This window comes from Electrophorus electricus, chromosome 24, assembly GCF_013358815.1.
Source record: "Electrophorus electricus isolate fEleEle1 chromosome 24, fEleEle1.pri, whole genome shotgun sequence".
In the NCBI taxonomy this organism is placed as follows: Eukaryota; Metazoa; Chordata; class Actinopteri; order Gymnotiformes; family Gymnotidae; genus Electrophorus; species Electrophorus electricus.
Genome location: NC_049558.1, coordinates 1,837,498 through 1,862,500, shown reverse-complemented (window position 1 = coordinate 1,862,500; position 25,003 = coordinate 1,837,498). Strand labels below are relative to the sequence as shown.

The following is a 25,003-nucleotide window of genomic DNA, read 5'->3' as shown; positions in this document are numbered from 1 at the left end:
TGACACTATCGATATCGCCCCCAATCAGAGGGTGGGCACTAAGAGGTAACAGGCTCTTATAAGCAGCAGTGGTCTCTAAACCAAAGAAGACCCGTTTAAATGTTGTCAGTTAACTGGCTTTTTCCTTGGTTTCCCAGATATATGGCCCCAGAGGTACTGGATGAAACGATCAACATGAAACACTTTGATTCCTTTAAGTGTGCGGATATATATGCTTTAGGACTGGTGTACTGGGAGATAGCACGGCGATGTAATGCTGGAGGTGAGAGACAAATGCCCGCCACAGTACAGCGCACCCATCCATTCATTTTAGGATTTATCAGCTCTGAAATATTTGCTCTGCAGTGACGTTGAAAACGGAAAAGGCAATGACTGGTTTCTTTAATTTGCTCTCATAGGTGTTCATGAAGAGTACCAGCTGCCCTACTATGACCTGGTGCCCTCTGACCCCTCCATAGAGGAGATGAGGAAGGTGGTGTGTGACCAGAGATTACGGCCCAACGTACCCAACTGGTGGCAGAGCTACGAGGTACGGGAGCCCCGCTCGGCCAGAGCGCTGCGCGGCCTGTGCGTGCTCTGTGGAGCTCGCGGGCTTTATCTCAGACAACAAAGTACTAGGTGGTTTTTAAAAATGATGGACAGTTAACGGAGGCTCTGTTTGCGTCCTCAGGCCCTGCGAGTAATGGGGAAGATCATGCGCGAGTGCTGGTACGCTAACGGCGCAGCCAGACTCACGGCCCTCCGCATCAAGAAGACTCTCTCTCAGCTTAGCGTGGAGGAGGATGTTAAGATCTGAGGCGCATGTGTTTGGGCCACAGTGGCCCCGCCCACGGCGACGCACAACTGGAGAGTGGAAAAGACTTCACAAAGAAGTGACCTGCCAGTAACAGCCACAGTTTTAATGTTTTTAAAGTTGTTACAAGGACTACCTCACCTTTTTAGCCAAAACTACTGAGGCCACCTCAGCCATCCTTCCACTGGCTCCCGAACTGAACCCCCGCCTTCCTGTCCAACTGGGCCTGCCTCCTCTGCAGGCTCCGCCTCTGTCTCCTGTCCTCAGCACCACTCCATGGTCTTCTTATTCTTCATTTGTTAGGCAGGAATTATTAACAAAAACTGTGATGGTTTACTTTTTTTTCCCTCATCGCCCCAGTGTCTTGCCCTTAAAAATGGACTTGGCCACGCTGACTGCTCAGATGAGCACGGCTGTATGTACGTCGTGTTGCACCGCTGCCGCTCTATTGTGATTGGAGGGGCCGTGAGACTGCCCACAAGGTGCCAGGCCGCTGCCAGGAGCGCCATGTCCCGCTGTTAAATGCAGGACGTTTGATACTGTGCAGGAGTTAAATGTGAACGTCTGGTAGGTGAGAAACTCAGTCATCAAGGCTTGTTTATTTACGTGATTCACTATACACACACAGATACTGTACAAAAGGCATGTTGGAAGCGTTAAGCTTTACGTGCAGTCAGCTTGTTTTGACTGGGGATGTGCTGCTGCCCCACTCCCCAAACCCAGTTATTTATTTAGGTGTGAGATGAGAGCTTGTCCAGGTTAAAACCATTAATGATTTGAGAATGAGACTCGTGAGAACATACCTGTGGTCTCATTCGGTGCCATGACTAACCCTGAGAGCATGGCCAGAGATGTAGCATCATAGTCTTTTGTATGCTGCGTTTCCCTTTAGCTACTTCTGTTTTTGTTTTATTTTTTTATACAGTCAGGAAAAAAAAACAAGGTATGCCCAGGTGGTCCTGGTTTAGTTTGGATGTTGTTGGACGAACTGCACTACGATTTTACAAAGGTTTTAATGCTCTGTTTGCTTTGAGGGGAGGTGGAGGATATTTGTACCATATCTGTAAGCGTCCTGTAAATGGTTCATATAAAATAGTGTATCTCTCACTCTCTCTCTACCTGCTTATTTGTAAGGTAACATTTAATCCACAACTTTCTATGATCTGTTTTTATCATAGATTTTACTAGAAGGTGCTGAATAGTCACCCTTCTGCCGTTCCTTTGAGTGGGACAGGAGGGACCGGCCTTCCACAGCCGTGAGGTGCTTGTTCTGATCTGCACTTTATACCAACCTGAATAACGTCACAGATCAGCGTCCGTCACACTCCTATCACCAAATGATGGTCCCTAAGGAATGTATAAAATTTAAAAAAAAATGACGAACGCACACGATAGGAGCGTTAGCTTGTCGAGTTCCGGGTGCGGGTGGACTTCGGTGTTTTGGTTCCACCAGGGAGTACCGAAGCCCAACCAAGATACACAGTGGCTCTGTAGCAGTGCATTTAGCTAATGGATGTCTGTATTCTGGAAGTCATATTGTGCTACTGAGTATAGCTGGAAACAGATGACCATTGCTGATGACAAAAGCATGCTTAGATCTCTAGAGAATGTGACTGTCCATGTTTTTACTAAATGTGCTCTGTCGAACACTGAGGGCTTGATCTTGACCCACATAAGGAAAACTAGTATCACCTTTTATTTATGTATTGTGTTTTTCACATCTTTTTGCCTTTGTGTGTGGAACATGCAGAATACTCTTACAGCTAATGTCTAAGGAGTGGGAGGGATGTTGGAACAATGTTGGTCAGACCACCTACTGGATGAACCACACTGGTGTGTAGACCAAACAGCCAACCTAACTGTCCACGTTTGGTGTGTCCGTATGCTGTTCAAACAATCTGCAACCATAAATAATTCTGAATGCATATCTTTGGGGGATTAATTGAAATTGTACATAAATTATACATTTTGCTTTCTTATTACAATCTCTGTTTTAATTTACCAAACACAACTGCATCTTATAAACAAACCATTTAGTATCAGCTCCTGCCAATTCAGCAGCATCTGCTGGAAGTGTAATTACTGCAGTTTCCTTAGCTAGACATGCAAAATTCCAGACTAAAAAACTTTTTACAGCTACATTTCTTTTAAAACTTAGCTTAAAGCTAATAGATCAGACATTAAAACAACACCTAGTGTAAGTACACAAAGGACTGAGCGTTTCAGAAACAGAAACTGGGTACATGTACATAAACCAGAAATCTAGTTCCAGTTCCTGTTCCATATGGACATGCTCCTAATTATAAGCGGGATTGCAAATCAACCATCTAGTTTCTGTCCCTGCTGAAAGCCTTTATTAACTCGTCACAATCCACTTTTTGGGTCAAACAATAGACTTTATCACAAGTTTTTAGTACAAGTATTTCCTGAAAAGCAAAATATTTGGTTGAGTTTATAGCTCAAATCAAGTGGCTTTTCCAAAGCACAACATCTACAATGTAAGTGCTCTTGAGAATTAGTAATACTGAAAATAAATATACTTAAAATGCATTTTATTTTCTTTTACAAGAAATAAAGCAGACAAAGAAAATGGATCAGGGAAAGGAAGGGGGCAGCTGTATATAAAGTAAAGCAACCTCTGGCATCATCAAAAAAATATGTACAATTCAAAATTATATCCATACAAAACATGCCACATACAATAAAAATGATCATTTATCTTCCCTAAAAGTAGCTCTGCTGTACAGGTGCAGCATCTTTTAAAAAAGTAGGTCACGTTAAAAAAAAAAAAAAATAAGCAATCTATTCTTTATTAAATTAGAGGATATGCAGAAAGACCTTAAATTAAGATAATCCAACAGAAGGTAGGAGTTAGGTTAAAATCCAGTGAGTTTTATAATTAACTTTCTTTGACAAGATACACACAACAGATTAAGTTCACCAATTCTGCTATTAAGTTCACCAATTCTGCTATTATTTTAAACTGTCTTCAGGAGTATTCTAAGCAAAACCATTTCAGAGTGCAATTCTCAGGTAGGATTGGGGGATATCACTGAATATTGAAGTCATACCATACACTGGCTATACTGCCATTTCACAAGTTATATAAAACACGTTCACTTCTACAGGGAGGAAAAAAAATAACGACACTAATCATTTCAGAAACAGTATCATCTCAGGAACTTCATGATTTTCTATTTAGAGAATTTACTTATCAAATGGTGACCAATTTCAAGGACAGGTTTCAATATTTCAGGTATTTCACAAGCAGTAGCATAAATAATTGTAAAAGAAGAAATATATGTGAACAATATTACATAAATACACAAACGCTATGCACCATTCTACTGCTTTACCCCCCCCCCCCCCCCAATGATCTATTTGCATGATGACATTATCCAGACTACATAGCAATGTGAATCCCATCTTGAATGGTCTAATTCACCTCAACCACTCATCCATGTCATTGGTGAACACAAGATAATCATCACACTATTGTTAAACTGTATATGGTCTTATAGCAAAAAATGATAATAGAAAAACAGGTAAATGCAAAACACTCTGATTTCATATACATAAAGATATTACTTCGTTTGCCATTTTACATATATTTATAGATATTTATATACACATTTAATCTTTCTGATAAAATGATAATCCAGTGGTTTTTTTTTTTATTCCATCAATTTTATTTCTCTACAATTTTGATTTTATTGATTAAAAAGGGGATGTTGGAGAGCTTTTGCCCCTCATTATATACAGTTTGTACATTTCGTTATTTATTTTTCATATGAGGTCATAAGTCCGGGAGGAAGGAACAAAGCAATATGCATTTTGTGGAGACTTTGTTCAGCTCCCTACTCTGAAGACTCATCATTATAACCGTTTTTAAATTACTTAAGTATCAAAGAAAAAACAAAAATGCCCTTTTAAAAGTCTCTCTCTGCCACTGTTTTAAGAAACCACAACAGTGTCAACAGTGATGACACCACAATATAGGGAGCGCGTGCACGCACACACACACACACACACGCACACACCGACTGTGGTCAGGCAGAGAAGGACTCACTACAGTGAGTTTACAACAGTCCACTAATTATTACCAAAGAAGGTGTGTATGAAGATGTTCCATTTGGAGTAAAGATCAAAATGTAGAATCTAATATGAACATGAAAACATGCCAATCGTGATAGTAGTCTTGCATCACAAGTTACTGTTTATTAGTCAAGAGCCTGAAGAATCAATCGTTTTGGTTGAGGGTCACGGAACAAACATTTGCCAAAAAAAAGAAAAAAAAAAGAAAAGCAAACCCAAAAAAACGCATGTGATTCTGCTTCACTTTGAGGTTTAAGCTATGAAACCTGTCGCTCTCTTTGCACAAAACCCGCCGTCCTAAGCAATGCAAGAATGGATTTGCTTGTGCGTTAAAAATAAAAGAAAAAAATATCCAGGACTGAAGCTGACAAAGGAAAAATGGCTACATGAGATCTACAGTCACTCAGACCAGGTGGTCTCCTACATTTGGACACCCATTTGGTGTTTGATTGCTCTAAATAATGCGTGATGACATAAATCGGTAAAACAGGCTCTGTCATTCGTATACTGATGTTGCAATGGCTCACTACTGTAAATAAGCAAAACAGACAAGTTTCCCTGCTGAACCGAGAAGGCAACTGCCATGAGAAAACATCCCTGCCTTCCCCTTTCCACAGTAGCACTTAACAATTCAATACAAAGCAGTCACTTCCCACAAACTCAATGAGGTAGACTGGGTCAACCGAACTCACCTTTAAACTCAATATAATAACATCTGGTGCCTTTTGAGCCACAGGTCAAATAGTATTTAAACTTTATATTATCTTACATCTCGTCCACCACAGATACATAGTTCTGATGTGAGCCACTCCAGGATTGTCTTGCCAATATCCATGCTGTCAATCTTCATTGATGACTTGATGCGAGGATGTTATTCTGGGGTGACGGTGGTAGGAAAAAAAAACAAAACAAAACAAAAACAACAACAACAACAACAACAACAAACAAAAAATAAAAGATAGGTCCAAAGCTAAAGTGTATTATTAGTTCATTTTTGAGTACTTAAATGGCTTTAATCAAACTTTCTTCACTGAGTTCTACCCTAAGTGTATTGATATGATAAAGAATCAGACATTTTGGTAGATGTAGAGAGGATTGATTCCAGCCAGAGTGAGCTTATTGGAGGGCAACAGTAGAGGAAATAGGAAGGAGGTGCTTTTGGCAAAGGCAAGTTTTAACAAGAATATTCAAGCACACCATTGAGCTCATCTGAAAATGTTGTGGCTTCAAAACTGACTCCATTCAAAGCTTTGGCTCTTGATGTGAACAACAAGATCTTGCCACTGACAGAGAGCAAACGTTCTCCCCTCATTTCGGAAACAGCTTATGACCTGGGTAGTTAAAATTATAAGAGGCCGTGGCGCAGAAGTGTTCTGGCATCAGGGAGTACAAAGGTGAGTCGCACACATTCCGTCTCCCTGTTTAGTTCATCCACTTCCGGCAATTCCAGGCTCCACAATGGCAGGGGATTTTGTGCTGATCGTCCTCGAAGTCAAACTGATAGTCATATGTCAGCTAACAGTCCATCAGAGAGCATGGAAAGGAGGACACACGGTAGGTCATTTAACGCACATAAAGCATATACACCATTTCAAAAACTGACTTGAGATGCAAAGCAGCAGGTTTGTCCATGTAATTCTTACCTCTTCACCCTTGGGGATCCTACGACTGGAAATGATGATGATCTTGTCCTCTTTGTCAAACGTCACAACCTCAGCAACACAGTTGGGTGCACAGGAATGATTGACGTAGCTGTCAATGATGAACGCACATGCACACACACATGTTCCAAATGAGTCCCACATCATATAGAGTCTGAGATAAGACCAGAGTACAGCAAAAAAACCCACACTGAATCTTACCGGGCAGGGCCACCTGTGAGGGTGGCATCGATGACATGCTCATTATTGATGCGGAACATGTAGATCCCACGATTCTGAAAGAGAACAAATATGAATGTATTGATAAATCATGCAATCAGACGCAGGACAAATTTTGAAGGCATCCAATTACCTGATACAAGAACAAGTCTTAATGAAACATTTCCAAAGAGTCAGAAAGAACCAAGTTGCCTTCATTTTTAAGTTTACAAACCTGCTCCTCATAGATTTTTTCCCGTCGGTTTGCCACCTCATTACGAATGATGGTGCCAATGTATTCGATGACCATAGTGTGTTTTTCCAGATCTTTAGCTGCGTACAGGCCCAGCCCTTGGATCCGGGAACGAGCCAGGTACACGTTATTCTTCCACTCAGTCTTTAGCCTCCGGTACTGAGAGGACTTGGAGTGAACAAACTGCTTGCTATAGGGGGTGTTGATCTCCCCTGTGAACGTGCTCTGGTAGGCTTTGGACATACTGGTGCTGTTCAAAGTATGGGGCCTAGAGCCAAGAAATAAGTAAACAACAACAATATAAAAAAAAACAAAAAAACAATTAGAACTCAAACATGGAGAACTGCTGATTTTTTTTAAAAGTATAAAACCTTTTGTTTGCATTTATATTATTTCTTGATCAATGGTCATAATACATGCTACATTTGAATCCGACAGGGTATGGTGGATTGAAAGTGTATGTATGTTAGTCGAGTATTAACGTTTTAAGACTTACCTTTTGCAGTGTGTGAGGATCTTGGGTTCGGAGCGTGCACAACCAGTAGGGTTAATCATGAGAGGGAGCTCCATAAGAGGATGGCGCCCATATCTGAACATGTAGTTCTGACAGTTTTCCACCCCTGGAAGCTAAAGAACGAGAGGTTTGGTAAATGTGCAAGGTTAAGTCAGATCTTGATCTCTGGCTCATCAGTAGTGAGCTGCGCTACGGTGTCTGACGGTACTGCTTACTGATTCGGTGATGCGCATCACAGCATGGACAGTGAGTCCGTACATCTCCTCTCCCTTTACGTGATCGGTGAACAGTTTGAGCATAGCTGCATCTTCACGCAGCTTGGAAACCTTCTGTACAATTTTGTTCCAGATGCCTGATGTTAAAAAACAAGATGGTAGGATTAAATCGACACAAAGACTCATTCGCACCAAGTGCTCAATCTTTTTTTTTTTTTTTTTTGAGGGGGAGGAATATGAAATGTTATATACCATCTGGACTACTGTCCTTGAAGTGCATGTCTTCCTGTCCAGACTCCAGCACACGCACTTCAAACAAGGGTCGACCATCCTGCTCGCTGATGCGGCAGCGGTAGCGGCAGCGGCGGTTCGGCACGCGGGTGCTCCAGTAGATCCGTGTGGCCTCGTACCCCACAGGGAAGATGGCAGTGGGTGAGTGGAAGGCGGCCATCTGAGAGGGCAGGAGCTGGCCGACCGCGTGGAAGATGAGGCCGCCAACCCGGAACAAGTGTATGCGGTCGCCGCGCTGCAGGATGCTGGCGATTTGCTTAACCTCGTCCCGCTCGATATAGACTCGGCGGAAGACAGCGAAGTTGCTCAGCTCCTCATCGCTGGGGCCCTTCAGCTTGTGCTGCGTGCAGAGCATGGTCTTGTCTTTGAAGAACATGCAACGTGCCCGGATGGCGCACGCAAAGTGGTAGACGTTGGGGCAGCGCAGGCGATTGCAGCTGTTGGTGGCACCTGTCTTCTGGCAGTAGGCGCAACGGGTACGCAGGCCACGGCGGAGGGCCACCTCCACATTGATGAGCGCGCCGCCCTGCGTCTCATAGACCTCGGTAGACCAGAGCGCACAGTTGAGGTGCACCCACAGGTCCACGTCGATGTTCAGGAGGCGGGCGGGGCCGTCCGTGGCTCCGTCGCCCTCCTCGTGACAGAAGCAGCACTTGCGCTTGTCACGCGGCAGCTTATCCGGACGTAGCGTGATACGCAGGCGATCCATGAGCTCAGACACTTCCCGGCTGTTCTCCTTCTTAGAACCACCCTTGCGGATGGTAATGACCAGATGAAGTCTCTTCCATCGCACACCTTTCCACTTCTTGATCTTGGGACGCACCTCCTCATCCTCAGAGAAGGGCCTGTTGCGATGTTTGATGGGTCTAGGGGAGATCTCCATCATTGGGGAGTCTTGAGGCATGGAGGAAGGAGCAGCACGAACTGTCTCTTCCTCCGGCGGAGCAGCCAGAGGAGAGAGATGAGCCTCTCCGGGCTCAGGTTTACCAGGAGAGCTCTGAGACTCTGATACTGAGACAGCTGCAGGCTCCATCTTAATGAGAGCACTTAGGCTAGAGGAGGAGATTGACCTGAGCTGAACAGAAACCCCAAGGTCCAGTTCCGGTTGAGGGTCAGGGTGAGACTGAGTGATGGGTTCAGGTTCTGCGGGCGCTGGTGGTGAAGGTGGTGGAGATTCCTCAAGAGGAATGATGGGAAGGTGCCGTACATCTAGGTCTGATACATTGGTCATGTAGCAGTGCTGAGCAGGCTGGTCATCATGCTCCGGGTATTCCTTATCATTAACCAACATTTCATTAATTTTGGGAGAATATATGTCAGGAATAAATTCAGAAAAAACTTTTGTATTGCTGCACTCCCAAATATACTTCCAAATATTTTCATTTACATAAAAATGTAAAATGTACATCCTTCCCATATATAAATCAAGTTTTTAAAAAACTAGGCAAACAACCTGTTTGATTAGAGAAAGTATGTCAATTTGCTTCTTCAGAGTACAGCCTGGCAGGGTTACGTCAAACTGCCTGAGCCATTCTGCGTCTCGGCTTGCAGACTGATCAGTCTTCACACACAGGCCTCCTAAATCAGAAAAAAAACAACAAAAAAAACCCCCACATCTAAAAGTATTTAGAACAAACCAAAAATAGAAGACCAAACACTCTGCAACGTAGTCCACTCAAGTTCCAAAATTGTCACCAGGTGCCAAAAAACATTTATTAGACACTATAATCAAACTCCTTTATTCATATTTATAAACCAATTTCTTGTATTATTAATGAATAATAAAGTACCAGACAACTATAAATACTCATTTCACATGCAAAACAGCTTGGACCACGACATACAACAAGACTACTATTTAAATCAGGAACGATCCAGAAAACAACACAAATCTCCTAATTTATTGCACATAAAAGTTACCTGAATTGGAGGAGTCGGGTGTTTTCCCAGGACCGACACCACCTGCCCTACCAGGACTCTGGGGGAAAGCCACTTCATAGGAGCCAGGTATACGCATGTGCAGCAGTTGGGCAACCGCCACCATCACAGAGTTCAGATTCTATTTGAAGACCAGTTGTGGTCAAGTTAACACAGGAGTTTAATGGTATAGTTAAGAGGATTCAGACAAACCGAAGCTTAAATACCTTGGCTGCAGCTGCCGAGAGAGATAAGGTAACAGACACTTCGTTGCTCCTGGCTCTGTCCCAGGTGCTGGAAGAGGAGCCACCTTTCCCTTCTACTGTCTCAAAGGGTTTAGTCTCTGGGAAATCTGGACATTTGTGAAGTGGGGAGGGTGTGCAAATGACATAAGATGACTCAGTCATGTAAGAACAGGACAGCAAATGAAAGTTTAGGAATATTAACATCAGAGAACAATGACAAAACATACTAGGTATAGCAGAACGGGGGATGATGGGAATAACAGGGGAAATAGCCCTTTCTTCCTCCTCTTCCTTAGGCTCCACTAGATGAGGAAAACGTGATATGTCATCACCAAACTGGCTTTCAGGTGACGACGCAGGCACAATGCTGTCTGGAGCATCACTGTCATCATCACTCTCCATCCTGAGGGTAAACCGTTCATGAGTTTACTGACGTGCTTACATAGGATTTCAGGAGGACTAAAGCAAACTTCTGCTCTGTACAACATACCTCATATCTTCGTTCTGGTTATGTGGAGGAGTGGGGAGAGCTGCTAGTATATCCACACTCTTCACCTCCTCAGGAACAGGGTCTTAAGGGAAAGGAAGAAGCAGTCAGTTTGGTTACTTTGAACCAGTTTCTAACACTCAGCTCTCACTTTGATCCATCTAGGCAAGCTAAGGCATTCTTGACATGTTAACATTCTTACCCAATGTGTCCTCTCGTTCCTTCTTGTCTTCTGCCAGTTCATCTACTGTAGTCACGCCATTTAAAAGTTTGTGCTGCACCGAAGGTGGTGGAGTCGGTGGAAGAGATGATGGAGGTGTTGGGGGATTGCTGAGGTTATTCTAGTGGAAGATGATAGCATTTTCAGGGCACGACACAGAAGCAAAAAATGTCTAACAAGTTAAACAGGGGCAACTTGCGAACCTACAGAAATCTGCACAACTTCACAAAATTGTTGCAAACAAAACTTAAGCCCAGGATTTTCTCGTGGGGCCAAAAAGTAGTAGAGCATTCTGGGATTTATACATAGAAGGAAATTTACTTACCTTAGTGAGGAGTTGGGAATAGTAGTCTGGAATATTGTCTATTACTGCATTTCCAAAAGAGCCCTTCAACTGAGTCTTGCCATTAGCTGGGCTGCTGCCAAATGGAGCAAACAAATCCAGACTAGCAGTAATAGAGGGCTCCATTAAAGGAAGCAGAGAGAGACCCTGTGGGTAAAATGAAAAGAGGGTTTACTTATGGAATACTGTCAAAAAGATGTGTAATAAAACACTGCACAATTAAGCCAATTTTCATAATTAGGTGAAATGGGGAAAAGGAATTAGTCCTTACTTGTTTAAGCTGTTTCATTATTGCTTCAGTTTTTCCAACCTCATCTTTTTTAGTTTTCTTCCGAGAGTTTGGTCCACGCTCACCAGCCTTTGTCGTGCGCTTGGTCTTTGCTACAGGAGCTCTTTTGGAGATTGACTGAAGATCCTTTAAAAACAGTAAATAAAAAGAAAGGGATTAGAATTGAAAAGTATATTTTTTGATGTTTGCTACCACTTCTTTTTTTCTTAAATGTTGCTTGCTTTTACCTCCATGTTGCGTGGTGTTCCCTGAAGTTTTTGCTCCAACATCGCCAGTTTGCTGTTTATATGACCATTTATTTCATTGTGAATTCCATCAGTTGGCCTCTGGGATGCCAACTGAAGATTCTTGGTTCGAAGGAGCTTCTGCAAAAGCTGCTGTCCTGTCTCAGTTTTGGGGATTTGGGCAGCAGGATCTCCTGATGGATTTCCAGGACCAGATGCAGAGCTGACAAAACTACCAGCATTACTGTTACTAACCATCTCACCAGTTATTTCTCGTTTAATAGCTGCAGTAGGAGCCTCTCCACCATTGCCTGAGTCACACTGAATTTCTCGAGGTTCTTGTTTTATGTTTTGCAGTGCGATCTTGCATGGATATCCTTCAGTAGTTACTGCTGTTGAATGAGATACATTATCAGCCACAACTGGAGTTGATGGCTGTTGTGGGAAGCTCTCATTGGACCTAGGAGATGGGCCATTAGATGGAACAGGAGTGCTCATCATTTCAACATTCTGGCTCTGGGGCTCTGACTTAAGACCCAATAAATCTTGTGGAGTCTTTGCCATTGGAGATCTTAGCGGTGAGGCAGCTGATGTTCCTATGTTGTTAAAAGGGCTGCTTTGGCCAACAGCAAACTCTGATCTAGATGGAGTTGACAGGTGTGTAGAGTGAGATGGGGTGCCTGAATCCTGTTTACTGAAAGATGCTGGGCTTGAGCCAGCTTCTTGAACAGTGGAGCCAGCAGGAGAACCCACATGAGAAGGAGACGCCTGAAAAGGACTAAGTGCCGTCATCCCGTGAGACTGTTGGCCTGGTGGAGTCTGAGCCATGCTCATGATTTGCCTTTGCTGACTAGAAAGAGGGCTGCCAGGTGAACCTTGAGCCATGAGTTGACGAGGAGACATTGGCCTGGCCATGTGACCAAGAGGTGCTGTGCGAACTGGACCCAACATTGGTCGACTCAAAGGCACCTGTCCTCTCATCATTTGATGCTTCTGCATCATCTGCTGCTGTTGCTGGACGCTGCTGTACTGAGGCGAGGCTCCTTGTGATGTCTGTTGCTGCAGTGATCCAGTACCCTGATGATACTGTGGAGTCATGACAGAAGACTGGCCCATTACTCCTTGGTGATCTGGAGATCCCACTGGACCTTGTTTACCAGCAAAGGCATAGGGGTGTTGCTGCTGTGTCTCAAGCCCTGGCATTCTTGGGCCAACAGGTTGCCCCTGTGGACGCATTTGGGCCTGTGCCTGTCCCTGCAATCTCAGAATCTGGCCCTGCTGCTGAGCTTGTCGCTGAGCAATCATTGCCTGAATTTGCTGCAACTGCTGGTTAGGAGGCAGTTGACGTAGTTGTGGGTTCTGTGCAATGAAGGCCTGAATGTTAACAGGAGTTCGTATCTGTCCAGGAGGGGCACCTGGCCTTGGGGCCATCATGACTTGCTGACCTCTGTTTATTTGCTCAAGCAAGGCTTGCTTCTGCTGCTGGAGCAACATGTCTTGTTGATTCGCATTTCCAGCCATTACAGATGGATTCTGGCCACTTTGTTGACCTAGCATGCCTTGCATTTGCTGGGGAACACTCTGACTTTTTTGTTGTGGCTGTTGGGTGACATAACATATCTGCTGACCTTCTTGTTTCCCTGGTTCTGCATTAATAGAATTCTGCCTCTGAAGAACAAGCTGCATCTGTTGTTGCTGTTGCACTTGAGGTTGTATTCCAGCCTGCTGACTGCCAACATAGGCATGTTGCTGCACCTGGCCAGCATTTTGTCCCGACTGCTGCTGTTTTGCATGTTGCTGTTGAGCCATATAAGCAAGTGCTTGCTGTTGCTGTCCAACTGCTCCAGGCAAATCTCCACCTGGCAACTGTTGAGGCATCTGGATCGGAACGGAGGGTCCGCCCTGCTGTGGTGGGGTTTTAGGGCTGAGAATTCCCGCATCTTTAGGAGCAGGGCTTTGAACATCTTGTGAGAGAGCCGGAACTCCCTGCTGCAAATTCTCAACTTTGCCCTGAACGGTGCCTGAGGGGGGCGTTCCCAGTGTTACTTGTGGTTCTAAGGGGCCTACTTGTGCGGGTTGTCTCTGCTGCGGCATTTGCTGCTGTTGGAGCTGTGCTAGGTTTTTCGCTGCATTCTGCTGAGAAAGAAGCATTCGCTGTGCCAAAACGTTTTGCTGCTGAGGCGTAAGCTCGGCCTGCGGTCCTCTAAGAACATGTTGTGGTCCACCAGGTCCCTGCTGATTCATCAAACCCTGAGGTCTCTGAAGCTGCTGCACAGCTTGATTTCCAGCCATGCCTTGTTGGCCCGGCATAATATTCTGATTTTGAGACAGCGGCTGGGCCATGAGATTTGGCTGAGGCTGCCCGACTCCCTGATTCCCCATAATGCCCTGAGGAACCTGCAGTAGACTTTGTTGATTTTGCTGGGTAGATATTAATCCTGGTTGAAGATTTGGCTGTTGCTGTCCTATTAATGTGTTGCCGATCAAAGCCTGGGGTGGCTGACCACCCACAGCTCCAGCCTGTTGACTCAGAACACCTTGTTGTTGACCTTGATGTGGCATAGGCTGCTGTCCAATCAAAAACTGCTGCTGCTGTAATTTCTGAACCATCTGCATCCTTTGTTGTAACTGTCGGTCCGGAAGAAGTCTTGGGTCTGGTCCTTGTGCACCAGTGCCTTGTGGGAAGAATCCACCAGGTGTGCCAGTTGGCACAGGACCATGTGCCCCAGCATGATGGGGTTGGGCACCCGTGAATGGATGCACTTGTGGCATTCTAACAGGCATACTTCCTTGAGGAATGCCTCCAGATACTTGACCCATCATTGGTGCACCTTGTTGGCCCATCATCATCTGGCCAGGCATCTTAGAAAGCATATGGGGACCCTGGTTGGAAGGACCAGGTGCTAACATGGAGGAGCTCTGCTGATGCTGCTGCTGTTTACTTCTGTATTCAGCAATTAGATTTGTATGCTCCTTCTGCTGTTTACGTACCTGGGAGGGTAGAGATGAGACTTTAATGAAAAAGATATTTATCTGGTAGATAAACAGGCATACAAAACAGGCCATTTACTTGTTAGTATGAAGGCAATGTTTGCCCACCTGGTCCAGTTGTTTTTGGATCTTACTTTGCTCTTCCGTGACCAGTTTTAGCTTTTCAGCATCGGCCTCTGCAAATTCACGCCCCGCTTTCTTAGCAGTGCGCTGCTTAGCACAAAGAGCTTTGCGAGATTTGCGATGGGCTCCTATCTGCTCCTCTAAGAACTTCAGTTGCATCTGTAGCAACTGCTGGGTGTGCACAAGCCACTCTTCATACTGGTGCTGCTCAGCATCATCTGTTTTGCAGAGGGATTTAAATGTGGCATTATAAATGTTTAGACATTCTCCTCCAATACAATATGTATTGTGGTAGAAGGTAAAGATAGAAAGTACTGGATTTCATCACAAGTACAGAACATACTAATGATGCCTTGGACAAACTGGGGAGGATTAGGTCGTGGCTGAGCCTGGTCACTGCTTTCCCCCTCCTGAAAACAACAGAGTGGCACAACTTTCAGTAAATCAAGGGAACTAAAACAATGGAAACTGAATTTAAAGGACATTCGTTTACCTTAGATGATCCAGGTCCAAGATGGGGTTGAGGGTCTCCACTTCCTGGGGTTGAGGCCAGCCTCTGAGCTAAAATTGTTACTTGTTGCCTAACCCAATGAAGGAAAAGGATGTTAAAAGTTAACCAATGCTTTGCAAGATGACTGTACGATATGGTTCAATATTAAACACAAGTACCTATTGATCCCAGGTGGTACAGCCATGGGGTCTTGAGTCAATACCCTTTTAATGCCTTTCAGTGCCACCATTTTTGCCTTTGCAATAGGATCCATTATGTCATCAGTCATAAACTTATCCAGATCTGCAAGAACACAAGGCAACACATACATGTAAAGATGCACCGAGGCCTCAACAAATTCAAAAGCCAAAAGATGCACAACACATCAAAAATACCTTTATCAGGGAAGAAGGTGCTGGGGAGAGATTGTTGTTTTGCCAGGTGCTGAGGTAGTGGTGCTTGCTGCTGTGGATTAAGACCAGGGTGTATGCTAGTTGGCTGTCCACCTCGCATCACACCTTGTGGCTGCCCCATTGCTACAGGTGGAGGCGGGGGCATTGCTGCACTAAGTAACCTCTGCTGCTGTGGTGTAAGCATATTAGGAGGCCTTGGTACCATTCCAGGTTGACTCACAACACCCTGAGGTGGACGATGATGTGGTAGCAAAATCTGATTTGGCCCTGCAGAAGGTTGTTGCTGATTCTGAAGATTATGAAGGTGACTGCCCAACCCTCCCTGTAGAGAATTCATTTGCTGCTGTTGCTGCTGTTTCTGAAGCTCTTTCTTTTCATGCTCCAGGAGGTCCTGAATCAGTAAAGGCAGTTCACTTGCCTCCAATGAGCTTTCTACTTTGTCAAGATCAACTGCAGGTGAATGCTGCCCTCCACCATCTGGTAGGCCAAGGGGGTCCTCACTCAAGTCTGGATGAGTAGTATTTGATTGAAAAGACAGTGAATCATCTTGGGTGGGAAGAGGAAATGGCACACCACCTAAGCGTACAGTGCTGAGTGACGCAGATGAATTCTCTGGCTGAGTCGAGGTTTTGGATGATGTCGCACTAAGAAGCAAAGAAACAGCCTGCCCCATTTCATCTTTAACCACAGTCTGTGATGACTGCTGTTGCTCAACCAAGCCCTTCTCTTCGAGTTTTATAGAAGAGAGTCCACTGTCATCTGAGCACTCTGTTTTCAGTGGTAGCGAAACACTGCAAGATGTGCTCTCAGTTTTTGAAGGTTGTGTAGGAACTGTGAGTGAGCCCTTGGCAATTAAACTTACTTTAGGTTTCTCCTCTGTCTTAATTTCTGTGCTGACAGCGGTGCTTGAACCTTCTCCTTCTGCTTCAACCAGTCGCAATTGGTCAGAAAACACATCCTTAGGATCACCTTGATCAAGTTCAGGGTCCGTGTACGCAAGCAAGTCAAATTCATCACTGTTGAGCAGATCATCCAAATGTGGATCATTTGTTTCGAGGTTGTCAAGGTTCCCCAAATCATCATCCCCTTTATCAGGATCCAGGTCGAGTGCAAGGTCATCATCTTCTACTCCAGCCTCTGCTCCTGTATCTCCCAGGTCTTTGGCAGCAAAAGGGTCCTCAAGGTCAGGCTCCGGTAATTCAACAGTAACCTCAGCTGACTGCTGTGCTCCTACGGTATTACTCCGAGAACCCTGGTGCTGGGTAGCAGAGTGGGAACCAGATGTGTTTGATGGGGTAATTGGTACCTGCTGGGGCTGTAATTGGGAAGGAGGGGGAGGAATATTGCTCTGCTGAGGAATCAACAAGCCCATGCCAGTTTGTGGTATCCCAAGTCTGGCATCTTGTCCACCCTCTGCCCGAGAATCAAGAGGAGGAGGCAAGTGTGGTGGAACAAATCGAGCAGATACTTCTGGCTGTGGTATAAACATACGAGGGCGGGGCTGAGGTCCCCTTGGTAAAAACTGGGGCCCCAGTGGTATCCTCTGGGCATTATGCTTTAATTCTATGAACTGTGGTGGAGGTCCAGACACACATGGTTGCACGGTCTCTGTTCCAGTGCCCTGCACCACAGCAAGAGAATTAGGCATGCCTTGTATACCCTGCATATTGAGGGGATTGTTCATAGAAGCATTAAGGTGATGTCTGGGCCCAATCTCCATCATGGATGGTTGCGAGAACCTCCGTGGACCGACAGTCTGGCCTTGCCACTGTGCAGGAAACGGCGGCCGTGGATACATGCCCTGGGCGATATTAGGGCCAGCTTGCCTAAAGACAAATATTTTGACATTTATATTTATTTGATTTATGCATTAGTAAACATGAACGTGCTTGAAATGAGGCACATGCAATATTCAAGAATTCACACAGTCAGAGGTACCTTAAAATATTATGGTCCATAATACCAGGTGTTCCAGGTAGGGGTGGGCGACACAGCTTCTCCTCTACTGCTCCTATAGGCAAAGCCAGCTTGCCAGTGACGGCTACCTGAGCAACAGCTGCTCTATCCTAATTTACATATTCATAAGGGAATTAGGAAACCACAAAAACTAGAGATTACCTCCATATCCCAACAACAAAAAACAATATGCAAACATTGATACACAAGATATTTAATACAGTAAAAATGCTGCATATGGTAGTAAATGTACTTTATATTTACTGCCATATAGATCTTCATCTCAGGAGAATCTGTTAATGAAGCATACCTGTGGATAAGGAGGTGGTGCACGTTGTGTTTTATCTTGCTGATAGACTGCCATTTCACCTTCTTGCCAATTTGAGGCATTATTACTGGCTGTAGTTGCCTCCTTCTCTTGGCGGAGTGAGTTCCTCTGCATTTTCTGCCTGATTAAAAATTCTCTGAGTCTCTGTCTCTGCAAGGAAAAACAAAAGTGTTGAGCATCATACTTAACCACTTGCCACTAACAATTTTGAATCACTGGAGTTGTTCATATACCTGTCTATGCTTTTCAAGCTCAGACGGACTAAGGCCAATGAGAGCCTGATCTTGACCAGCTGAAAGGTCAGGCAGTTCTTGTGAGGCCGGCATGCCCGGCAGATGTGGTGCATCTGGTGGCCGCACAGAAACGTTGTCTTGGTTTCCAGATGGTAGCGATATTCTAGCATTTACTTCCGCAGCCATGATTTGCGGCTGGGGTGATGGTTGTTGGAGTTGGACCTGAGCTTGGTGAGTCATCACTTGCTGTTGGGCCATTGGTTGTTGCTGACCAATTTGAAGGGCACCCATACTGGGGCTGAGATTAAATGTAGGGGGCCCAGGGGGTTTTCCAGTGAGCGGATCCCCTACAGATGGTGAACAAGGAGGCTGCTGGCTAGGGTGAGGGGAGCCTCTAAAGGAAGCCTCTGCTGAAGTTGTCCGAGGAGGTTTGTGTATCGAGGTAAAAGGGTCTGTAGACTGAGGCCGTGAGGGTGGCCGAGAGTATGGGTCTGGAGACTGAAAGCGCTGAGCAGCTGGCGACTGCACCGAGTGTCCATCATTAGACAGCATTGCTGGAGTGAGAGGTGACTGAGAACTGCCTTTTGAATGAGGGCTAGAGGCCACTTTTGGATAAGGTTCTTGCTGTGGTACAGGCAGTTTCTCATGTAAAGGGGATGAACCGTCTCCTGATTGTGGCCGGGGTGTGAGAGGAGGTTGGCCATATGGATCAGAAAACGTAGAGGGAGACTGGCGATAACTCTCGGAAGGATGATTGGGGGAGGCGTTAGGTGGGAGGGGAGCAGATGAGCTTCCAGAATCCCCCTGATGCATACGTGGCGTCATAGGAGCTTTGAACAAGCCATCTCCAGAGTCCAGCATTCCTGCTGGGGAACCAGTGCCTAGTTCCTGTCGGCTGATAGAGGCACGTGGAGAAGGGGCACTCATGTCTGCCCTGTTTTGCCCCATTCCAGCTGGAGAAGAAGCCACAGCAGAGGGAGAGGAAGATGAAGCGTACTCTTGTCGACCAATTCCCTGCTGACCACGAAAGGGTTCTCCTTGGTGAGTTGTGTGAGGTGGGGAGAACATGGGGGATTCTCCTTTCCCACTAGTTTTGGGTCTAGGGCTCTCAGGGAAGTGTACAGGTTCCTGAGAGGCCTGCTGAGTCTGGTGTGGAAGGACCTGCTGCTGTGGTTTAAAAAACGGGTCAATCTGCTGGGCTCTGCGAGGAGTCCCTGGCTGCATATCAAGAGATCCATGACTGGCTGGCCGTCCCTGAGGAGCACCCTGTGGGCCAGGTAAAGGGAAACCTGAGGAGGCCTGCAGGGGACTGGAGGAAGGATGGGAGAAAGGGGTGGATGGTTGAGATTGAGCATGCGGGGACTGGGATGGGGGCTTATAAAAAGGCTCAGTCTGAACATCCGTTGAGCTTGAAGACTTCAGAGATCCGTCTGGGAAAAAGGCTGTAGGTGCAGTATCTGGGGTAAATGGAAAGGGGCTCTCGGCAGAACTAGGCTGAGAAGGAGTGGAAAGAGACCCAGAGGGCGGCGGAATTTGAAGGTGCAGATTAGGACGTTCTGTTTTCACACGAACTGTCTCGGTTTTAATAGGTCTCAACACCTGACTCTCAGCCTGCTGTGGAGAAGAGCACAGAAAGTGTTGAACATCAGAATTATTTGAAGCTCACATTACTGAATTTTGAGATGTCATCCTAAGCTCTAATTTTGTTTACTTTTACTGAGAGCCACAACGTGTTTAACAAATCATTGCATAAGAGTATCTGGCAATCACCCTTAGGTCGTGTCCTTTTTTTTTTTTTTTTTTTTTTTTTTTTTTTTAAAGTTGTTAAAAATTTGTCTTAAGAAAATCATGCTTGCCAGTTCTCCTTACAACAAGCATGTCTTTTGTGTTGTAATGAGAAAAAACAAAAAACAACCCCAAAATAAAAAATAACAAATGCAAAACCTATGTGGATATTTCTTTTATATTTCTGTATCAAACTCTGATGCAGAAACAGGTATGAATAAAAACCTTTACCTTCTGTGCCTTGCTGATTCTCTGAGCTGCTCTGTTATCTTTGGCCTTTTGCTAGATGAAAGGAACACAAAAGAAAACAGGTAAGTATCAGTAATTAGTGATCTCTTGGGATGTCAACATTATGTCCATCTCTTACCAGATAGGGAACCTTGTCTGCAGCTGATACTTTCCTCCAAACCTTCATGATCTGCTTGCAGCGACTGGCCCAGTCTGTACACACACACACAAAAAAAAAAAACCCCACACCACACAACACAACCCAGTCCTCTACTTCAGTCATTTTACATAATTACAGCTTTGGATAATTGCCAATACACAATTATTTATGTTAATTACACACACTGTCATAATTCTGTGAAATTTAAGAAGGTTTGGGTTTATTACATACCAGGGTAGTCTTGCTTGAGGTTAGGGAAATTTATGTTAGCATAGAGCACAGGAGAAATAGTAGACAGATTTCCAAGCTCCTCATCTTTCTCCCAGCGCTGCAGACTGCGCTGGTTATAAGAGAGGCCATCACCCTCCTGTTCAGTAGGAGTTGGAGGAGTAGACGGAGTGGCTGGAGTAGATGGTGTTGCCCAAGGGCTGTCCTCATCCTGCTCTGGACTGAAAAGTCCACTCCGGTCACTGGAGGAAACAGACCAAACTGATGCATAAATATCAAAAACTAAAGAAATCATTTGAACAGTTTGAAACAGTAAAATTGAACGTATCCATCTCTCACCGCAGGTCAAAAAACGGGGATTGAGAAAGTCCCTGAAATGACTCTGTTATATTAGCTGAGGGCAATGAGCCAGCAGCACCTGTAAAAGAATCAACTAAGTCACGGTCAGGTTGCACTTTCATGTCAGTGGCAAGTACAAGCTGGCAGGTGTGCAGACTGTCTATCCATACCTGGAAGGTTTCTTTGGGGCAAACCACTGCGATTTGGCTCCCCTTCTAAGACAGGCCTCATGCCAGCCTGAACTGTGCCACTTTGAGAACTCCCCTCCAAGGGTCCAAGTACTTTCTGGAAGAACTGCTCAGAATTCTGACTTTCTGTTTCCTGTGGAAGACCTGGACGCACCAAAAAGCAAAGGTTTTACAAACCAAGTTTCATAATCAATGTGAATTTTACTAGCTTTTTATAAAGAGATTCAAGTTATTGCAGCTTCTACCTTTATTCGTTTGTGAATCTGGACCAGGTGTATCATCAAAACTCTGAACTTGGAAAGAAGGCTGTTCACCTGTTCCTGGCACCACTAAAACACAGTGTAACATTTTTTGTTGTTGGGTTTGTTTGTTTTTTTAAATTAATTTTCAGCAGATAAGTTCCAGAAGCCAAAGATCGGAACATTTCATAGCAATGCAACCTACTTTTTATCTCTCCATGAGACTTTGAACCATCCGCCTCCTGCTTAAGCTGCACCGAGGATGTAGCTGCTCGTTCCCCAGCCTCGACTGGAACAGAACGTACATGGATGTAAAAGCTCAGGCAGTGTACAACACCATAACGGGTTACATTCAGATTATCCTGTTAGTTCAGGGTTAGTACCTGATTCAGGAGCTGCAGGTCCAGCCAGAAGAGCAGGTAATGAGGGTTTCAGAAGGCCCTGAGAAGGTCTCTGTCCCGTAGGGGCCAGAAAAGCCCTCTTACTCAGGTCGAGCAATGTCTTTCCAAAGAAAGCTTCCTGTAGGTATGCAGGAAACATGTCCTCCAACTTGCTCTTCTTTCTCCCCCTACGCTTTTTGGCTTGCTCACCTTCTCCTTCCAAAGCCTTAAGATCAGGTGGATCCATATCAGGATGAGGGCCTTAAATGAAAATACATAATGAACAATTATTTCCTTCCATTTAAACATGTCTGTTTAGACTCAGCAGTTGCACATTGATTCCACACTCACCTTCTTCAAGTTTTGTCTCAGCTGCCTGTCCTTCAGACACACCATCCCCAGATGCAGACAAGCTTTTTCTCATCCGTGTGTGGCATTTTCTTTGTCGGACCATGAATCCACCGATCCCTACAACAGAGCAAAAGGGGTTTCTTTATGACAGTGACGCATGTTCTGTGGTAATAAAGAAACGTAAAAATCACTACCAGCAACAAATTATAAATCAAGAGGGGCTGTAGTCACCTGGCCTGTATGGTTTTCGCTTCCTCTTCTTTCCTTCATCAGTCTCTTCTACTCCTCCTTTGAGAACCTCACAGTCAGCAAGGCTCTCTGTGCCTCCATCCATCCCAGGCTCCTTGTCCATTCCTCCTTCACGGTCTGGGCTTCCAGGAGCTTCCAGTTTGGATTCACACTCTATTGACTCAGCACAGCCTGGCAACAAAAAGACCAACATTTCAGGGATGACAAATCCCTGCTGTCCACACCATATTCAGATATTAAGGTTATCAACTTATTATAATTTATTCATTCTATTTAAACTTGTTCATGAGTTAAAAAAAAAAAAAAGATTCAAAGATTTACTCCGCAAAGCAAAGCTAAACATTTTTATTTAGGCAAATGATGCATAAATTACATACACTGGATACAGAAGCATGTGCATATAATCCGATAAAAAGAAAAATGTACAAGTACACACCCCTACCTTTAACCTCATCTCCATCACCCTCGCCCTCTTTCAGCTCCAGGCCATCAGCAGCTCCCTCAATACAAATGGTGCCCAATCGTGAACGCCGCTGCCTGCGCTTATGCAGAGGAGACATGGAGATGCTGCGCAGTAAAGACATGCCCGTCTCCGTCAGCCAGACCCCCTCTAGCCGGTAAAACTGCGGCTCTGGACGGGTAAAATGTCCGATTAGGTTAGAACCGTTTACATAACATTTCGGGAATGTGTGTACAGGTAGGAAACATTTCTCACAGGTTTTCCAGAAAATTAAAAACATACCAGGCTCTTTTATCTTGAAGGCAGAAATCATTGGAGACTCCACTGCAGAAAGTCAAACAAAGACATGTAAACACTCAACGTTACAGCAAATGAGGGCTTATAGTACAAATACAATTTATTTATACACTAACAAAACCAGTCAGCTCAAGTTCCAAGAAACTCACCAACAGGTCTGGGAACATACGGAGTGCAAGCAGTACAGGCAAAGCCTTCGTCTGAAGCTTGCTCCACCTCATCCTCAGTATAGAGGCTCTCACATACAGCATGTACCCATCTACAGAAAACCAACAAAGAACTAAAACCACTGTACTCAAGCTTCAGCTTGCCAGTATGATCAATACCACCACCCATTCAACTAATTAATCTGCCCACAGTCCATGTGTCTTATTAGCACACACAACTCTCACCTGTCACAGTGCTGGCACTGCAGTAGCAACTCTTCCTCCATGAAGTTTTGCCGACACACGGGGCACGTGACCAGACTGGCACAGGGGCCGCAGTGATTGTAGTTATTCTGCCACTCGCAGTGGAACCCGGGTGAGCTGGCCCCACAGTGCATGCAGCACACACACCTGGAGCAGACAGAGCACTGGCAATGTTACTCTTCGGTTCTTTTTATGTCCAGTTAGGACACTAAAACAGATCAAACGATCAATAGGAGGCACATCACAAAGACAAATTAGCAAAATCACTTATAAAACAAAAAGAAAAAATATTTAAAAGTTTTCTTCAGTCCAGAAACGATGATATCTATACGCAATTATGTTCGTACAGGCTTTCAGTAGAACAGTGAACATATTGGGGAAGAAGAGAGAGGTACCATTTGCACTTCCAGCCTCCCTTGGGCACAGTGTGCAAGGGCGGGTCCAGGCAGTAGGTGTGATAGCTGACATCACAGTCATCACACAACAGCAAGCGGGAAGGATCGGATGCCTTCCCACAGACTTCGCACACAATGCACTCGAGACAACGCCAGCCTTTTCTCAACATCATCTTGGTGATCTAGGCAGGTAATGGTGAGACAAAGCACATACGTTAGTGCTGTCTTTACATCAAACAGAGCACAAAACTGTAGTATGCACAGAGAGTCAGGGCTTACCTTGCTGTTCACGCAATATGGATGATAACACTGAGAGCACTGTGCACAAGCTAGCAACTGGCCCTCCACACCTCGTCCGAAACTGCCACAGACTACACACATGTCCTGGGAGGCGGAGAAAGGGTACTTTCAGACCTTGCAAAGCCAACCGTTACAACCTGAGCACTGCGACAATATAAACCAGACACAAGAAAAGAATGAAATCAGGCTCATTACCTGCAGCAGAACAAACTTATCAGTGTTGGAGAAGAGAACCACAGTATTCTGCATGGTATCATCCTCCTCCTCCTCCTCCTCTTTGCTCAGTCCAGTGTCTGCAGTCATGGTTTGCTATTCCAATCGAAAAAAAGAGGTTTAGGTTAGGCAAGAAAATAGTGCTTGTACTTGACTGTCATTTCAGGCTGCACAAATACTACAAAAATACCACACATGCTGTTTTGCTTTGTTTTTTGTCTGAAATGCATTAGAATGCACAAGATATTATAATGCACACATAAATGCTGTACCAAATCTTTGATAATCAAACTAGTCCAATTAAATTTGGTAAAATCAAATAAGTCCAAGAAAGAAAAACAAATTCACAAAACCAAAAAAACAAAACAAAAAAACAAAACAAAAAAACAAACAAAAAACCCCCCACAGTTGTGCTGTACACAGCACTCTTATACTTCTCTAATATTTTAATATCCTCAAAATATTTGACAAATATTATATGCTACAGAAAATCAATAAACAG

The 25,003-nt window shown here is 44.7% G+C and overlaps 2 protein-coding genes across 3 annotated transcripts in view; one reads left to right on the top strand and one right to left on the bottom strand.

Annotated features, from left to right (window-relative positions):
• The window catches only part of acvr1ba (activin A receptor type 1Ba), a 5,654-nt gene extending 2,882 nt beyond the window's left edge, over window positions 1-2,772 (top strand). For both annotated transcript variants that reach the window (XM_035522286.1, XM_035522285.1), the window contains exons 6-9: window positions 1-45; window positions 138-262; window positions 399-529; window positions 671-2,772. The exon at window positions 1-45 is cut by the window's left edge and continues 112 nt beyond it. In XM_035522286.1, coding sequence (XP_035378179.1) covers window positions 1-45; window positions 138-262; window positions 399-529; window positions 671-796 — 427 coding nt within the window. In that variant the 3' untranslated portion in view covers window positions 797-2,772. The remainder of the gene's footprint in view (window positions 46-137; window positions 263-398; window positions 530-670) is intronic.
• Window positions 2,773-3,328: 556 nt separating this feature from the next.
• Window positions 3,329-25,003, bottom strand: part of kmt2d (lysine (K)-specific methyltransferase 2D) — a 30,065-nt gene continuing 8,390 nt past the window's right edge. The window contains exons 14-54 of the mRNA XM_027021325.2: window positions 24,484-24,597; window positions 24,268-24,372; window positions 23,989-24,170; window positions 23,576-23,740; window positions 23,333-23,442; window positions 23,169-23,210; window positions 22,869-23,057; window positions 22,409-22,597; window positions 22,178-22,294; window positions 21,830-22,087; window positions 21,652-21,735; window positions 21,453-21,536; window positions 21,190-21,351; window positions 21,020-21,098; window positions 20,684-20,922; window positions 20,432-20,505; window positions 20,296-20,346; window positions 18,280-19,893; window positions 18,029-18,196; window positions 17,701-17,828; window positions 15,745-17,588; window positions 15,529-15,652; window positions 15,353-15,440; window positions 15,203-15,269; window positions 14,845-15,077; window positions 11,749-14,736; window positions 11,504-11,647; window positions 11,215-11,379; window positions 10,872-11,010; window positions 10,673-10,754; window positions 10,410-10,585; window positions 10,165-10,289; window positions 9,941-10,079; window positions 9,474-9,598; window positions 7,982-9,293; window positions 7,730-7,866; window positions 7,497-7,627; window positions 6,983-7,268; window positions 6,751-6,824; window positions 6,532-6,640; window positions 3,329-6,403 (exon numbers count right to left, since the gene is read on the bottom strand). Coding sequence (XP_026877126.2) covers window positions 6,311-6,403; window positions 6,532-6,640; window positions 6,751-6,824; window positions 6,983-7,268; window positions 7,497-7,627; window positions 7,730-7,866; window positions 7,982-9,293; window positions 9,474-9,598; window positions 9,941-10,079; window positions 10,165-10,289; window positions 10,410-10,585; window positions 10,673-10,754; window positions 10,872-11,010; window positions 11,215-11,379; window positions 11,504-11,647; window positions 11,749-14,736; window positions 14,845-15,077; window positions 15,203-15,269; window positions 15,353-15,440; window positions 15,529-15,652; window positions 15,745-17,588; window positions 17,701-17,828; window positions 18,029-18,196; window positions 18,280-19,893; window positions 20,296-20,346; window positions 20,432-20,505; window positions 20,684-20,922; window positions 21,020-21,098; window positions 21,190-21,351; window positions 21,453-21,536; window positions 21,652-21,735; window positions 21,830-22,087; window positions 22,178-22,294; window positions 22,409-22,597; window positions 22,869-23,057; window positions 23,169-23,210; window positions 23,333-23,442; window positions 23,576-23,740; window positions 23,989-24,170; window positions 24,268-24,372; window positions 24,484-24,597 — 12,735 coding nt within the window. The 3' untranslated portion in view covers window positions 3,329-6,310. The remainder of the gene's footprint in view (window positions 6,404-6,531; window positions 6,641-6,750; window positions 6,825-6,982; window positions 7,269-7,496; window positions 7,628-7,729; window positions 7,867-7,981; window positions 9,294-9,473; window positions 9,599-9,940; window positions 10,080-10,164; window positions 10,290-10,409; window positions 10,586-10,672; window positions 10,755-10,871; window positions 11,011-11,214; window positions 11,380-11,503; window positions 11,648-11,748; window positions 14,737-14,844; window positions 15,078-15,202; window positions 15,270-15,352; window positions 15,441-15,528; window positions 15,653-15,744; window positions 17,589-17,700; window positions 17,829-18,028; window positions 18,197-18,279; window positions 19,894-20,295; window positions 20,347-20,431; window positions 20,506-20,683; window positions 20,923-21,019; window positions 21,099-21,189; window positions 21,352-21,452; window positions 21,537-21,651; window positions 21,736-21,829; window positions 22,088-22,177; window positions 22,295-22,408; window positions 22,598-22,868; window positions 23,058-23,168; window positions 23,211-23,332; window positions 23,443-23,575; window positions 23,741-23,988; window positions 24,171-24,267; window positions 24,373-24,483; window positions 24,598-25,003) is intronic.